The following is a 14828-nucleotide window of genomic DNA, read 5'->3' as shown; positions in this document are numbered from 1 at the left end:
AACTGTTTTGCTGAATGTGCCTAAAGTCTCCAACCACTTCTCTCCATTTCTCACGGTGGTTCTGTTGTAAACTGGCTAAGTGCTTGACTGTCTTGTTCATTTTAGGGGCTATCTAGCCCACAGATCTCCATGTTTTCATTATTGCGTTGATCTTAACCAACTCCCCGTGAATTGGAACTGTCGCTTGCAGCCGTCCTGGCTAGGTAGTGATAAGGCTGACAGGACTCGTCGATCAGACAGATCTCACTCTCCTTCAGACAAATCAGAGCAACGTCGATTCTTGAGATCTCACCCCCATGCGGTTCTACAAGAGCTTATTTCTATAGGCTGACGTACATAAGTGATTGGAAAGAATGATTTTTCCATTATCATTTGAGATGCTGCATATACCGCTATTAATGGTTGAGTTAAAGCGGTTATATTGAATTCTGTTCTTATGTTAGAGAGCCATACGGATACCTGATAACTTGTGACACGTCTGCTCACTACATGCTCGCTGTGGTGATTGGCAGTTGCTGTCACGCGCAAGTGCCGTTGAAGCATCCGCTTGCTTATCTATTTTTTCTTCAGTTTACTGGATCACGAGTCCAGGCAACAAAGCTTCATTATGACATATGATGCTGAACTCTTGTCTCCGGTCGAGAGGCGTGCAGTGTTTCCGATATCGGATGCCTGATAGAAAAAGTTGATGTAACAGGGGTTCTAATAAAAGTATTTTTGCACAAGCTTGGGTGCACTTCCTGACGAACGTACCTGCATAACTGAATTACCCTATATTGTCAACTTTCGGTGAATCATCCGTTAGCAGACATATATGGAAGCTGTTACTAGGTAGCCCGCTGTCAACGTGGCTCAGCTCGGGCGCTAAACCGGGGTGCCGTCGTCGCATTTGAGATGGGATTTGTGTGGTATTTTGACGTCGATCGATGTGGTAACCCTCTTTTTACGTTCGTACGTTTGCTACTCACTTTCGATGAACCCAATGCTTTTATTTTCATTCAGGGTCTACTCTACCAAAGACTTCAGCAGAGGCTGTGTGCCCTCCACCCAGTGTGTCTGTAAATGCACCCTGTGAGGATATTCTAAAACTGAACCAAATGGGTGAACTTGTTCCGAGCGAATGGACAGTCAAATATGCAACGAACCTGGCAACTGCTTGGCCCAAGGATCGAACTTTGCAGCATAGGTTGGAACTGGTCTGTCAGGCAATTGAGGTAGGTCAAATCCTCTCCGGATTTTCACAGCACGGTACATTGTTTTTTTTCCAACGAACTGTCGAAGACGACCATATGGCTATCCTTGTGGCACGGGCTATCTTTATCTGGAATACAAACACTTCCAATGCGACCGAGCCTGTTTGAGTTTCTCTACTTTGTAATTAAGTGAGACGTAGTGTATTTTAGTCCACTGTGCGATACTCAATAGCTCTCTTTCAAGTGTGCAGCAAAAGCCGCTGCCTATTTTTGCTTATTTTCACCGGAATCGATCTGCAATGGTCGTAATAATAGTCGAGTATTTGTAGCGACTGATTCATAGAAGTGTAAATCTCCGAGGGAAGATGATGTGAGTTTTTTCTTAGTATTCACCTCACTACTCAAAATTTCTATTATCTGCCCCTTTTTTTAGTGCACTCTGATAATGTGTCAGAGGAGGAACTAGTAGCGTTTTTCAAAAAGATCTTGTTTGATGAACGATGCTCATTTTCACGTAGCTGGATCTTAGACCAAGTCATGTGATATTTACCAAATGTGGTTTCCCTCGTGGTTGTTGTGGTAACAGGCGAAAGGAACGGAGGCTTCCCCGAAGCAGCACGATTTCTCGACAAATGTACAGACGGAAACTCATTCCAAAAGTTATCCGACAGATCGCCTTGGCTGTTCTGACGGCAACAGTCTTGGAAATAAGATATGTGAAATCTCCTGCAATGGGCTTCTCACACTAATCTGATAACTTCTGTTGCGACTTTCCTTGATCGAACATTCATGAAGGAGGATTCCCCGTCAGGTTTTCCGTCGAGTTCGAAACACGGATATACACTAAGGTGTATGTTTTACGTTCCTTAAAATCATTTCCGGTGGTCCTGTTGCATTTCGAAGTTTTTAGGTGGATGATTACAGTATCGCGAAAATTCAGATGTTCTCTAGATTATTCCAGTACTGTCCTATGTGCAACCGATTCACATTGTCCTCACCCAGTGGTGTTGTTTTTATCATATGTATTCATTGTGATTCAGAGGTGAAGATGGAAGCAATCGTTCACCACTCTCATTGTGATTTGTCTTGCTAACTGAAATTCCTCGAAAATAGAGTATCACATTCGTGTTTTGAAGTGCTTCTTGCTTGCAAAATTTTCGTTACCGAGTCCGAATTTAGACGGTTTCGGTCTCAACTATCCGATGTTACATATTACTAACAGTACAACTGCGTTTCTTTTAGAAAAACGAGTGGCCATATCCACGCCGTTACTTTCCTACCCCAAGTGCTGCTTCTCTACCCATCCCGGAACCAAATCGTGCACTGAACGAGACAAAGATATTGAATTTGTCCGCCAGTTACGCCTCTATTCGACCTCCTTTGGCTACTGCATCGTCATTTCCAATCCCATTATCGCTTCCTGGAAAACTGCAGTCCACCTACGGTTTACTGCAAGCCGGTGGAATACATCTTCCCAATGTCCCGCGCCCACTCCCGGTGGATTCCCCAAAGTCATTGGGATCTTTCGCCGGGACTTTCATCAGGAGCCCACCTGCCGTGGCTGAAGACTCAACAACCATCACTTCAGATACTTCTCTTGATGATTCTGAATGTTTGGATTCATTACGGCCACTCAATTTGGCTAAATCTTCCGGCCCCAAATTCAACCAGGCTTCGTCATCGTCCTCAGTCAGCGTGTCGAATTTAACGGGCTGTGTTGATGAATTCAGACGACAGCGATCACAGGCCACTTATGGTTCAATCAACTCCCCTATATCTTCCTCCTTGGTTCCAACGAATTCCACTATCGTGCCTACTACTCGAGGTCGAGGACGTGGTCGTGGCCGTGGTAGCCGTGGCACTCGTTCTCTGGGAGCCCGTGAACGATTGCATTCAGCTTCAAAGTATGACACAGAGCTGAGGGCCTCTTCCGACCAATCCTTATCAGATTTCGAGCGTCCAACTCGAACTGCTGGCACTGACGATCAGTCTAGGCCGGATGATGATTCCTTGACACAGAGTTCTGGTGAACACTTCTTGTCTGACCGCTCATCCACGCAGTCAATGCCGCCGCCTAATTCGGCACCTAGAGGTGGACCCGGAAGTCGTGGCCGTAAACGAAAACTGGAGTCTCCTCGGAGTTCTTTGGACTTCTCCAACACCCCTGGTCATAAGTCAACTAGCGTGCATGCGAAGCGGGAACGTATCGATTCTTTCGGATCCGGTCTCTCCGGTAGAGGGTCAAAGTCGTCAGCACGTACAGCCTCGGCAACGACCTCAAGTTCAGACGTATGGGATGTTCGGGTTCCTGTGATTAGCCTCGTTGACGGATCTCTGATCTACGGTGACAAAGCACCGAAACGAAGAGCCCTGGAGGCTTGGTTGGAAATGAATCCCAACTATATGCCGTACTCCGTTGAGATGGTGAGCCACTTTGTTGTTTGCGAACTGTTTCCATTTCTATGTTTGTGATGCTAATTTAGGCTTTAACGTTTTTCTTCTCGACTTTACCGTACCAGTGTATCCAAGTTACCGGTATCTGTTTATGTTTTATGAGCACAGTTCCCGCTGTTTAGATTCTAGGAAGTTCCCGACTACCGTATTCTTTGTGCTCCTGGACCATGTGTCTGGAATGCCAGGTATTTTTTTGGAAGCGATTGGTACGCGAATGCAGAAAGATATTTCTTCTAGTTTATCTGCATGCCTTTCGGGTATGCCTCTAAATTCTCTATTTTTACAAAGGTTATTTTTGGTCATCCTTGTTGCTATTTCAGAATCCTTCGTTCCCTTTAGAGAAACAGGGGCGAGATGGCCGAAGTGGTTAGGGCGCCAATTTGCTGACCGGAAGGTCCGTGGTTCGAACCCGACCTCTGCCTCTCGACTTCCCCTGTCTAGGCTTGGGCAACCTGGCAGTATCCCAGCCCTCGTGCAACCTTCGCGTGGCATGGCAGTTAGGCACCGAAAGGGTGCTACAGCTGAACGATTTTTTTAGAGAAACAGTCGCCAAACAACCTCCGTTGTTGCCTTGAATAGGTCCCCAACCGAAAGGGTCTACAGCTGAACGATTTTTTTAGAGAAACAGTCGCCAAACAACCTCCGTTGTTGCCTTGAATAGGTCCCCAACTGAACTGAAGTGATTGCAGACCACTGTAGTACTTAGTCGCTCTTCGTATCTGCCTACAACGATGAGCAACGACGCCTGGCAAACGTGAGAAAGCGTTCAGCTGTAGCACCCTTCCGGTGCCTAGCTGCCATGCCACCCGAAGGAAGCACGAGGGCTGGGATACTGCCAGGTTGCCCAAGCCTAGACAAGGGAAGTCGAGTGGCGGAGGTCGGGTTCGAACCACGGACCTTCCGGTCAGTAAATTCGCGCTCTAATCAATTGGGCCGTCTCGCCCTGGCAAACGTACTCACACGTAACACGTAGACTGCGATAGCAGATTAGTTTGTGGGTAGTTGCTAAGTGATTTTACACGGCAAATAAAACCACAATGGCCTTTCTTACCTTCGCTGAAGGCAGGCACATGTAAATAAAGATCGACTAAGCCAACCCTTTTGCCAACTTTGTGTTTTATGCCATTAGGATGGAAATGTGTGTAGGCTCATATAGCGGTCCACGATGGCTTTCGTGCAGCGCTTTTGTTACGTCCCCATCTGACTTACCTCATTTTCGAGGTCACCCGCTTTGTGTGATTTCCACTCCACAGGAGGATCGTATAATCTACAACCGCGTGGCTGGTGCGAGGGGTCAAGACACAAGCAACATGGAAGCTTTGGCCTACAAGCACTATCTGAATAGCTTGATAGCGAACGCCGCTGCTGGTCTTCACTCTGCGACTACTTCTCCCTTCGTCGCTTCCAAAGGCAGCAGCGCTCCCGCTCAACAGCTGTTACAGTTGCAGCAACAACAACAGCTCCTGCAAGCATTTGGGGCGTATGCCCGTCATCCTGCGTATGCTAGCATTCTCGCCTCAGCTCTAAGTGGCTGGCAGACGGCGAATCTCCCAGGTATCCCAACGTTTTCCGACAACGTCTCAGAAGCATCAGACACGACAGCAATATCATCTAGCCGGGTATCTTCTGCCTCTTCAACTTCGGTGTCTACAAGAACACGGGCCGCAGGTATGTGCCTTGACTCGCGTGACCTGCCTCTATAGCATCCCGTTCATTTTGCATGCATGAGTATTCATCTGAACTAACTCACTGAATCTCGTTATGTATCCTGTTTACAGCTGCGTTAATGTAGCTCACTATGTCTTAATTTGTTTACTACCGTACAGCTGCAAAAACTCAGGATTCCCCTGCTGGTCGTCGAGATAAGTCACCTTCCTCCGAAACTTCTACCCACGCTGCCTCCACGTCCGGTTCTTGTAGTCAGCCGGCATCTCCACCCGAATCTGGAGCACCGATTTCTAGCGTCTCTTCCGGTGGCATGGACTCAGTTCTCTCCGCAGCTTATAAGCAGGCAACCGCTAACTTAGCTTACATGTGCAACCCTTTAGCAGCAGCTGCAACCTACAGTCAACTAATGCTCTCCTCTGCAGGCTCATCAATGGCTTCAGACCGGGACAGTACTGGTGAGTTGCTGCTGTAACTTTCCCAACTGGTGCGACAACTTCCTAAGTTTCTCAGATTATGACAGTGGTGAAGTCGGCAGCCCGTTGTAGGTAATGTGCATCGATAATTAGTCTGAATCCATTACTGTTGCATACTGAAATCACATCCAACCGGACGACCTTCATTTTTCGTGTGTATTTTGTGTTGAATCAGAAAGCAAAAGTAGCCGGGGACCATTTGAACAAAACAGACAGGATGTGAAAACTGGACGTCGCGTTAACGGTTTTGCTCTTTGGGCCTATCAGGTAGGCCTAAACTACCTACCTTCCTATTTAAATACCGAATTGTACGCATATTACGATAAACACCCATCTTTTATGTCCGGCCAGATGAATCGTCGTGAACCGTCCTCAAAGTCAACACATTTGGAATCTTCCTAGGTGTGCAGATACGCGTGTATTGTTGGACACGATATTGACGAGTGCCGATCAACATCAAGGTCTTAGCGTTCGTTCACCCGGGCTCCCGAAGTTAGTTGATCATAACAGTAGGTGTACGGCAGAGAACCAACAGTGCTGAACCTCGTTGTTATGCCGTCCATGATAATGTGTATAGCAATACGGGAACTGCATTTTTACTGATAACTTCAGAGTCGGACGACTGGAAAATTTAGTAGAGTGTCATTTGGGCGCAAATCTTATGTCGTCATAACCACCCAACTGGCATGCTGCAGTACATCAACTCGGTACTGGTCGTATAAATCTTGCATATTAAGGACGGAGAACTAATTTATTTAGTTCATTTTTCTTTGTGGCAATCAATCTGGTACTACTTGTGAGTCCAATGGCTGTTACGAACCACGCTGTTTGTTTACTGAAAGATGCAGGCCCCGTTACCTTTCCGCTACAACCCGATGGTATCTGAGTGGAATTTTATTAATTTTTACTATTTTTTACTGTTTTGTTATTTTTATTTATTTTATTCTCTTATAGTATACTTATAGTATACTTTGCCTCCACGCTGATACTCTCTTTCGATCTCTTCTCATCATTATTTCCCAACTTGCAACTTACTACCGCCTTTTGTTCTTGTACAGGTTCCTCTAACAGCACTGCAAATTTGTCAGGGCAACAAGCTGCACTCGCATCCTTGTACGCGACATACATGTTGTCTGTTCAGCAGCAGCAACAACAGCAAATTAAGCAGTCGATTACGTGGGATGCGCAACGCCAACAACAACAACAACTAGCCTCTTTGGCTACTGTTTTATCTGCGGCCTGTGCCGGTACAGGGGGTCTAGATCCCTCTAGTCTGATGTCGGTGTTCGGTGCAATGGGAAGTAGATCAACTTCTTCCTCGTCTGCTCAAGCCTCTTCCACCACCACCACCACCACCACCCACAGTGCCATCACCAATCCAGTCCGTTCGGAAAGTGTAGAACTGTCCTACCAGACTCCACCCACATCTTCCCCTCACACATCTCTCGCCCAGTCGTCAGACACCACTGCCGCCATGAATCTCGCCACATCTACTTGTGCCCCTGAACATGCCGCACCCAACTCTCCAGACCCACCCCATGACCGAAAAGACTCTGGAAACTCAGCCCATTCCGAGGATAGTGACCAAACCCAGTCCGTATTGGATCTCAGTACGTAATTACTCGTATTTCTGTATCCGGCAGTATGCCGCTTCCATCCTAGCCCTTCCTCTCATCAAGGAGGCATGGTCTAGCTATTGATCTCATTCGTAATCGTTTTATAAACGCCTTCCTTTCCAACGAATCCTCCCTCTTTGTTCAAACTATGTCTTATCGTGATCACTTTTAGTATCCATTCTATCCCATTGTTCTCAACGGTATCCCACTCGTCACTGTTCACTAGCCACCTTCGGGTGTCATCCATCTATCTATCTACCCATATTTTCGTCAACCATTACCTCCACTTGCAGGAACGTTTTCAAAAGTACCTTCCCTCCACTGTCGTCTATGCCACCGATTTCGTTGAGGGCCTTTCTGATGCGTCCGTTTGTTTACAGCTTTTTCTCCCGTGGTGGTTTTCTTAGTCTCGGATCCTTTTCTCTGTGAAACCAAAAAGCCAACAATCATCTCTATGTTTCTGGTGTAACCAATACCAGCACTGCTACCAAATCGTTTCTGACTGTTGTCGTACGTATAGTCATAATGGTGCTGGTTATTGCTTCCTACACAAACCCATCCGTCTGGTCCGCGCTTATTTGTGGACAACATCGTCGATGTTTGTTTTGGCCTAGTTGTTCAATTATTCTTCGCTTTTTCTTGACTTGTACCTATCCCAATGCGATTTGTTATTCGGGCCGGTCAGAGACTGTGTAAGAAGATCTGGACTGCGATTTGTTTATATAAAAATTACATGTGTACACATTATACCACCTCGAATACGGACAATTCAGCTGGACCGGAGCCCGGCCTCTAAACAGGCGCTGTGTGCATTTTTCGTATATACATTTACACATATATGCGTACATTTTACTGCTCCATTACTAGGCATTAAATGATAAATATATGAATGACACAAATGTACTTTTTGAATTTCCCGGGGGCGTGTAAAGGATACAAAAACATTGTTCTTGATAGACATCAAAGTATGCTTTCTCTGTCGGTTTGTCGCACAAAAGCCTGGTTACTACGCTCGGCTCCATAGTTATTCTCGACCACCTGGATTCATAGAAGAAAGCGGCTATGCATCTCGAACGTGCACAAAATAAACCCAGCGAGCTCTAGCGATGACAATGCCTCAAGGATACCGACTTGGCCATCGGCCTGACTGAGCTCGAGATACCTCGGTGATTGAAGCCCGAAAGTCCGTGGTTCAAACCCAACCTGTGTATCTCAACTGCTCCTACCTGGGTTTGGGCAACCTATCAGTATCTCTTCCATCAATGCTTCGTTCGGATGGCATCGCAGCTAGGCACCGGAAGCGTGTTGCATCTGAACGATGGTCGGCCTAAATGAGGCAGAAAGTAAAAAGACAGCAGTTTGCGTGCGTCTCTCCCTCATTCCTCACGGCCGTTTAAGATCTCTCGGTAAGCGCACAATTTGACAGATGCGGACAAAGGCGCAGAACTGTATAACAAAACTTAAACGGAAGTTCTAAATAATGTAGAGATGCTGCATAGAGCACTCAAAAGAATCTGGTTGTGAAATAATAGGGGGACATGAGTGTTTGGGGTGAAATTGATTTGCAAGTGCTCATTTAAACATAAACCAATAGCATGCGAGATTCCCTGTCAAGTTCTCTGACCTTTCAGTGTGTCAGGCACCGTCACACGTCTTTCATATGCTTAGTCGCTCTCACGCACTCATCTTTTACCAAATGACCGGTTTGGCCGATGGTATATAACGCTGAAAAGCCCCTAAACATTAATCCGCTTCGTCTATGTTAATTTGGACCAATCGAACACAAGTACTGCAAATGCCCGGAAATAAATGATTGAGGTCTCCCCATGGTGCACGTTTTCGCTACCGAAAGTAGTCACCTACGTGACCGGAAAATCGAGATGTTCTAAGGTTTCTCCTGCCATGGGGATTCAGTCCCCACTTTTTCCTTATTCCGGAGTTTTCTGTAGCAAACTGCATGAGTAAGAAAGTAACCCTTATAGGGAACTTTTCTGTGGAGGTGGATGTCCTGGATGCAAGCGACTAAAGGAGCTGATGTTGACTATGCTGTACGGCATTTCTGGCTACATCATTAACCCAGAGCACCATCTATATATCTCTGGCCTAGGCTTCTAAGATTGCAAGCACCTCAGAATTGCTGCGTAATTCCGTTTTTCCACCATACCTAGACTGCAAGCGTTTGTACAAAGTGATTAGTATCGAGCGGTTGCCAAATAAAAGCTAAAGTACAGCACAGCGGGGAAGTCCGATTCGCGAAAGGCCTGCAGAATGCTTGATGACACAGCCTTCGAGCAGACTGGGAAGTTATTCCTATACCATTCGTTCAAAAGCTTCAGAGGGGAACGTCGCTCAACATTTTGTTGTTTGTCACGGATGAATTAAAAGTACGGCTCCATGTGAAACGGAACAGAATCGTTCTTCGTGGGTAATAAATCCAGTAAAGTGTGAGAATAGAAACAACTGTTAACGAAAACTACTGGTTCACTTATCAAACAAGGAATGCGTCGCAGTCAGCCTATCAATCCCACAGAACTGTCCTTAAGATGAGACATTCCAAAGACCGCTCTCATGAGAATCCAACTTTTTGCCAGGGAATAGACGCGTGGCGCTCTTACGTATCCATAGCTTTATCTGTTCTTCACTAGTTCCCTCAAGCAGTTGGCTTGAATTCATTCCACCCTCACCCGTTTCGTCGCAATGGATTGACAACGAACACCCGTACGCGTTGATTGCTGCGGTTACCGGGCTAGCTTCATCACAATGGCGGCTTATGCGCGAAATTGCCTAAGTCAGTTTCAAACCAGGTAATAACTGGAAGATAATTGCTTGACCACATCTTGATCTCCAAGTCGTTTTTTCAGGCTTTCAACTAACATCTGAAAGTCAGCTTGTTCAATCCGTGCTAGTTTGTTTGTAGTTGCATGTCTTTTCGATGAATTGAGTGTAACGTCAGTTTGGAAACTTCTTCACCATTGCTAAGGTCACGTGACATAAGTATTGGGTCCTAAAGGTGTACAGTTTAGTACGAAGTACACCGAACCTCTCTCCTAATACTACCGCGTACTAGTCACTCGGTTAGAACAGTACTCATGGATTAATGAGACTCACGAATAGTGAGTGACTTAAAATTGCATCTGGCATCCAAATTATTCGAAATCAGAAACATACAAGACCTTGACCAGGGCAAAAGAGGGAGGTGTTAACGATGAGGTGACACGATTCTGAGTGCCGTACCTAACGAATCTACTCCAGTGGTGATTGCTGTCCCTGAAGTTCTTAAATCCATCACTTAGTGCTAGATGAATAATTCGTTGCACTGGTTCCCTAAGTTAATTCCATCCTAGAAGAAACCACTCGAACGGGACCGCTTTGTCCCGGTCTCAAGCATCTTGGCCTCGGATTGATGATCGAAACACAAAACACTCCCACCAAAAAGAAGACGGAAAGTTTTTCGCCCTACCACCACCCACCATCCTTTTCAGAAATTAGAACCTGATAATACCATATTGTATGATCATCAATTTGTGCTTGACCTTGATGAGTCACGATTTTCGGAGGCCAAGTTCTGGTCTGATACTTGTTCCGCTACCTCTAATGAAGTTGACAATTGAACTTTCTGTACATACGGATGTTCCCACAGGTTGTGTAATACGATGAATCGCGAAGTGTGCTCCTGTGCGCCAGTACAACGAACCCACTCCAACGAAAGATCGGTTGTGTGCCTGATGAAAGGAAGAAGGCCTTCGCTGCTGAGTTGCCATAAAATACCAACTGAACAGTTAGACTATTGGACAGGCAAGCAAAATTCTCATATGCATCTTGTTTACAAAAACTGAATACCCATCTTCTCTTTGAACGCGTCTTTCTGAACTTTCTTGGATATTTCAGAAGAGCTTGGTAAACAATCGGTAGGTTTATCCTAGATATTCACTGACTGTTGCTCAAATCCAAGCAAATGTTACAAAGCAACTCCACAAATTCCGCAATAGATCTCACTTTTCGAGAGACGTAAAGCGGATTTACGAGAAACCATGCTACTCGCATGCCTCCCACATCAGTAGTATCATCGTTACACTGGTAGTCCAGCTGATTACCCGGAGCATTCGGAAGACCATGTCCGGTGAACTGAGGTGTCCAAATCCAACGGAGATCAAGTTAAAATTGCTCAGTTAGGTAGAAAATCCGATACAGGCACTGCTAGACTGATAACGTTGGAGTTACATTATTGTCGAAAACCAACGAAGTCACAGCACTTCACCGGCTGCTTCCTGGAGGTGCCTTCACAGGTCATGTAAGTCCCGGTTCGCCTACGCTGGAAACGTACTCTTCATGTTCCAAGATACCATGCTAGTTCAATAGTTCCATAAACGCGTGCTGCACACGTATCCTGCCTGGTCACACCACAGCATAAACAATTTTCTCCATTTTCAAAATGGCTTATTGATTATTTTGTCAACGTAAGCGTGGAAAAACAAGGTATCGCTAATTTGGACCAGTTTTTGAAGTTTTGCTCAGCGACTGTTAACCTCACTAGGGCACGTGACCACAAAATGAGGTTTTCTTGAACCGCTTGAATGGTCTTTTCGGAAGTGGCGTCAAGGATGAAAAGTGTCTATGGCACAGTGGTATATATATACTGTATGCATAATAATATAACATAATATAATATATAAGATTATATAATATATAATATAATCTTATATATTATATTATGCTATATTATTATGCATACAGTATATATATACCACTGTGCCATAGACACTTTTCATCCTTGACGCCACTTCCGAAAAGACCATTCAAGCGGTTCAAGACAAGTTGAGATAATGAAGGACAAGTAACAGTAAATTGATTTTAGGAGCATGCAAATGTCACGGAGTACCTGCTTTCATTGAAAGGATTGCGCAAAGGGCTTATGGGCCGCTAGCTGCACCCCTTGTTTATTGCACGTCGTAGAATAGCCATATTTCGCACAATATCAAATAGAGGGGATGTTAAAATTGTCCAAAAATTACTCCTAAAAAAACTGGATGGTCGCGAAAAACTTGGGACTCGGCTGACCTCCCAACTATGGACGTCTCTTAGAAGGGTTCACTGGTATTTTCCTTTTCCCATGAGTTTTAAACTTCCACCAATCATTTCATTGATAACATCTTTACCAACTACTTATCAATCAAAAGATTCCAAAAATATTAGCCCATCGTTGGGCTGAGATTCCTCAACGACCCTAAAGTGTTGATTTTCACATTTTTACGCCAGGAGTGTGATTAGATCCCCAGGCTTTGTACACTCTGTACCTCAAATCTCTCTTTTAAAATGCTACAAACGGTTCCGATTGAGCCCGGAAGCCCTATTTTATAGGTGCCTGAATAAAAACGATACAACGGAGCCTCCCACTATGAGTGTAATGGTGGATGCTATTGATGAAGCATGCGAGTAGTATGTTGTTTCTCGTAAGTCCACCCTGATCAATGGATGGTGGGACTTATGACGGAGTTTGTGGAATTGCTTTGTAGCATTCGTATAGATTTGCTTGACAGTCAATGAATATCCAGGAAAGTTCAAGAAGAAGACGGCTATCTAGTTTTTTTCGAAAAAATTAGGCGCATATGAAAATTTTGCTTTCCTGTCCAATGGTCTGGAATTATTCAGTTGGTGTTTCCCAGCGAAGGGCTTCTTCCTTTCATGAGTACCGATGTTCACTCAGTCATCTGCAGAATAACAAAATGGTAAATTTTTGTGCCCCACAACAATGAATAACTGGTTCATTCCATCCAATCACTATGGACATGCAAAGAAGGTCAACTTCTTACCTTCCAAAACACGTAACGGCAGGATAATTGGTTGCCAGTTTATGATTGGATCTAAGAAAGCAGGATAGAGCAATCGAAAACTTCTCCTAAATTACTAAAGTGGATCCAATGAATGGTCCCACCTGTTCTTAAAATTTATGCACAATTTTTTCCGTTTCGCCATTACTTTTAATTAAGATAGTGGAAAGTAGCTTTGCATGGCGTTTCTTATGAAAAAACAGTGACGGTATGAGAAAGTATTGCCAGAATTTTCGTGTGTGATACTGTGACCAAGGACTGGCAAGTTGAGGGTTTCACCCACTGTATCATCGATTTTCACCGCAGAATGTCGTCAGAACACCATCATGCAGCTTTTAATTAAAAATCCGTTTCATGTACAAATTTGCCATAATTTCCAGTACTCTCCAAGGCGCACATTCTGCACCTTGGCGAAAAATTTAAAGGTATCTTTGTCATATTTCGGCAATATCCCACCCTCCTCCTCATGATTCGCTGATACCTTGTCTTTTGACAAAACGATACAAGTGTCCTGTGAGCTAGTGTTCCGGGATTATTATTATGAAAGGAAAGCTTGCTATTTATAACCATATGAAGAAGCGCCCATTGAATGTTCCAAATTGCGTTGTGGCAATTCAGTCGTCTTTATTTTATAAGATCATACAGGCTGACCTCTGCTCGTCATAAACTGGTGATCGACGGAATCAGGCAAAACCAGATGAGAATACGGTCAGTATTTCATTCACAGTATGGCAAAAGATTGAGGGTACTGTTCAAGAAGTAAGTCTATGTTAAATTTGTTGTAGTGCCACACAAGAGGAAATAACTTTAGGCAGCCCTGCGATTCTTGATCCCTATACCAAAGCGACTACTCAGCTACTATTCGGTCTTTGCGTCGAAATATTATCCTCATCCTGTTAGCGATTAATAATTGGACAATAAATGAGCAAAATGTGCTAGCAACTAGATTGTTTACAGCCTACAACCTCGTTTACCAACCCCTGAATGAAACGACTTCAAATTCTTGTTAGATTCGTGGTTACGGTTGATCCAAATGTATTTGTGTGCGACCACATAACCATATCACCATCATCAATAGTACCGCAACCGTGTTCAAAACTGATGCTTCGCTGCTGTACACCCGTAGCTTATTCGAAAGCCTTATTGTGAAGAGGAAATAAGGTGGATGCGGAAGCCTTTCGGGAGAAAGTTTCGTACCATCTGGTCGGTAAAAGTTGCGATACTGCGAGGGTTGCCAAATCTACAACCAGCGATTACCCAGGCTTCCATATAACATGGTTTTATTCCTAGTATCGTGCAGTGATTGATCCCCCAAACTCCTGCTTCACACGCGTCGATTAGGAGAACAGCTAGATTATCGGGACCCGTGGCATATTTGGCCGACCAGCTGGTGAAGCAGCTTAGAAAATTCTAGCAATGCTTACCTGTGATGAACAAGACTGATACTCTATTCATTGCTCTATTCATTATTCTCTTGTTTTAATATTCTATATGCTGTACATATTCGCCAATTCGAATACATACGTGCTGGTTGTTACGCTTCGCTGAATTCTGGATTTCTAGTTCGTCTGGTTATACCGATATACGTACGAAACT

The 14828-nt window shown here is 44.7% G+C and overlaps 3 protein-coding genes across 3 annotated transcripts in view; 1 reads left to right on the top strand and 2 right to left on the bottom strand.

The window, feature by feature from the left end:
- The window catches only part of T265_04372 (hypothetical protein), a gene marked incomplete at both ends in the record, with an annotated part of 45374 nt that extends 37080 nt beyond the window's left edge, over positions 1-8294 (top strand). Inside the window, 5 exons of the mRNA XM_009169093.1 lie at positions 1003-1214; positions 2436-3617; positions 4901-5315; positions 5474-5770; positions 6847-8294. Coding sequence (XP_009167357.1) covers positions 1003-1214; positions 2436-3617; positions 4901-5315; positions 5474-5770; positions 6847-7406 — 2666 coding nt within the window. The remainder of the gene's footprint in view (positions 1-1002; positions 1215-2435; positions 3618-4900; positions 5316-5473; positions 5771-6846) is intronic.
- On the bottom strand, positions 7678-7995 carry T265_13498 (hypothetical protein; the record flags this gene model as incomplete). The annotated part of the gene is made up of 1 exon (XM_009169113.1): positions 7678-7995. A coding segment is annotated over one exon (318 nt), but the record flags the coding sequence as incomplete, so codon positions are not given.
- Positions 8295-8626: 332 nt separating the features above from the next.
- T265_04370 (hypothetical protein) overlaps positions 8627-14828 on the bottom strand; it is a gene marked incomplete at both ends in the record, with an annotated part of 10020 nt that continues 3818 nt past the window's right edge. The window contains one exon of the mRNA XM_009169091.1: positions 8627-8731. Within this exon, the coding sequence (XP_009167355.1) occupies positions 8627-8731 (105 nt within the window). The remainder of the gene's footprint in view (positions 8732-14828) is intronic.

This window comes from Opisthorchis viverrini (assembly GCF_000715545.1).
Source record: "Opisthorchis viverrini unplaced genomic scaffold opera_v5_71, whole genome shotgun sequence".
In the NCBI taxonomy this organism is placed as follows: domain Eukaryota; kingdom Metazoa; phylum Platyhelminthes; class Trematoda; order Opisthorchiida; family Opisthorchiidae; genus Opisthorchis; species Opisthorchis viverrini.
The sequence above is the reverse complement of the archived record's forward strand: the minus strand, read 5'-3'. Positions and strand labels throughout refer to the sequence as shown.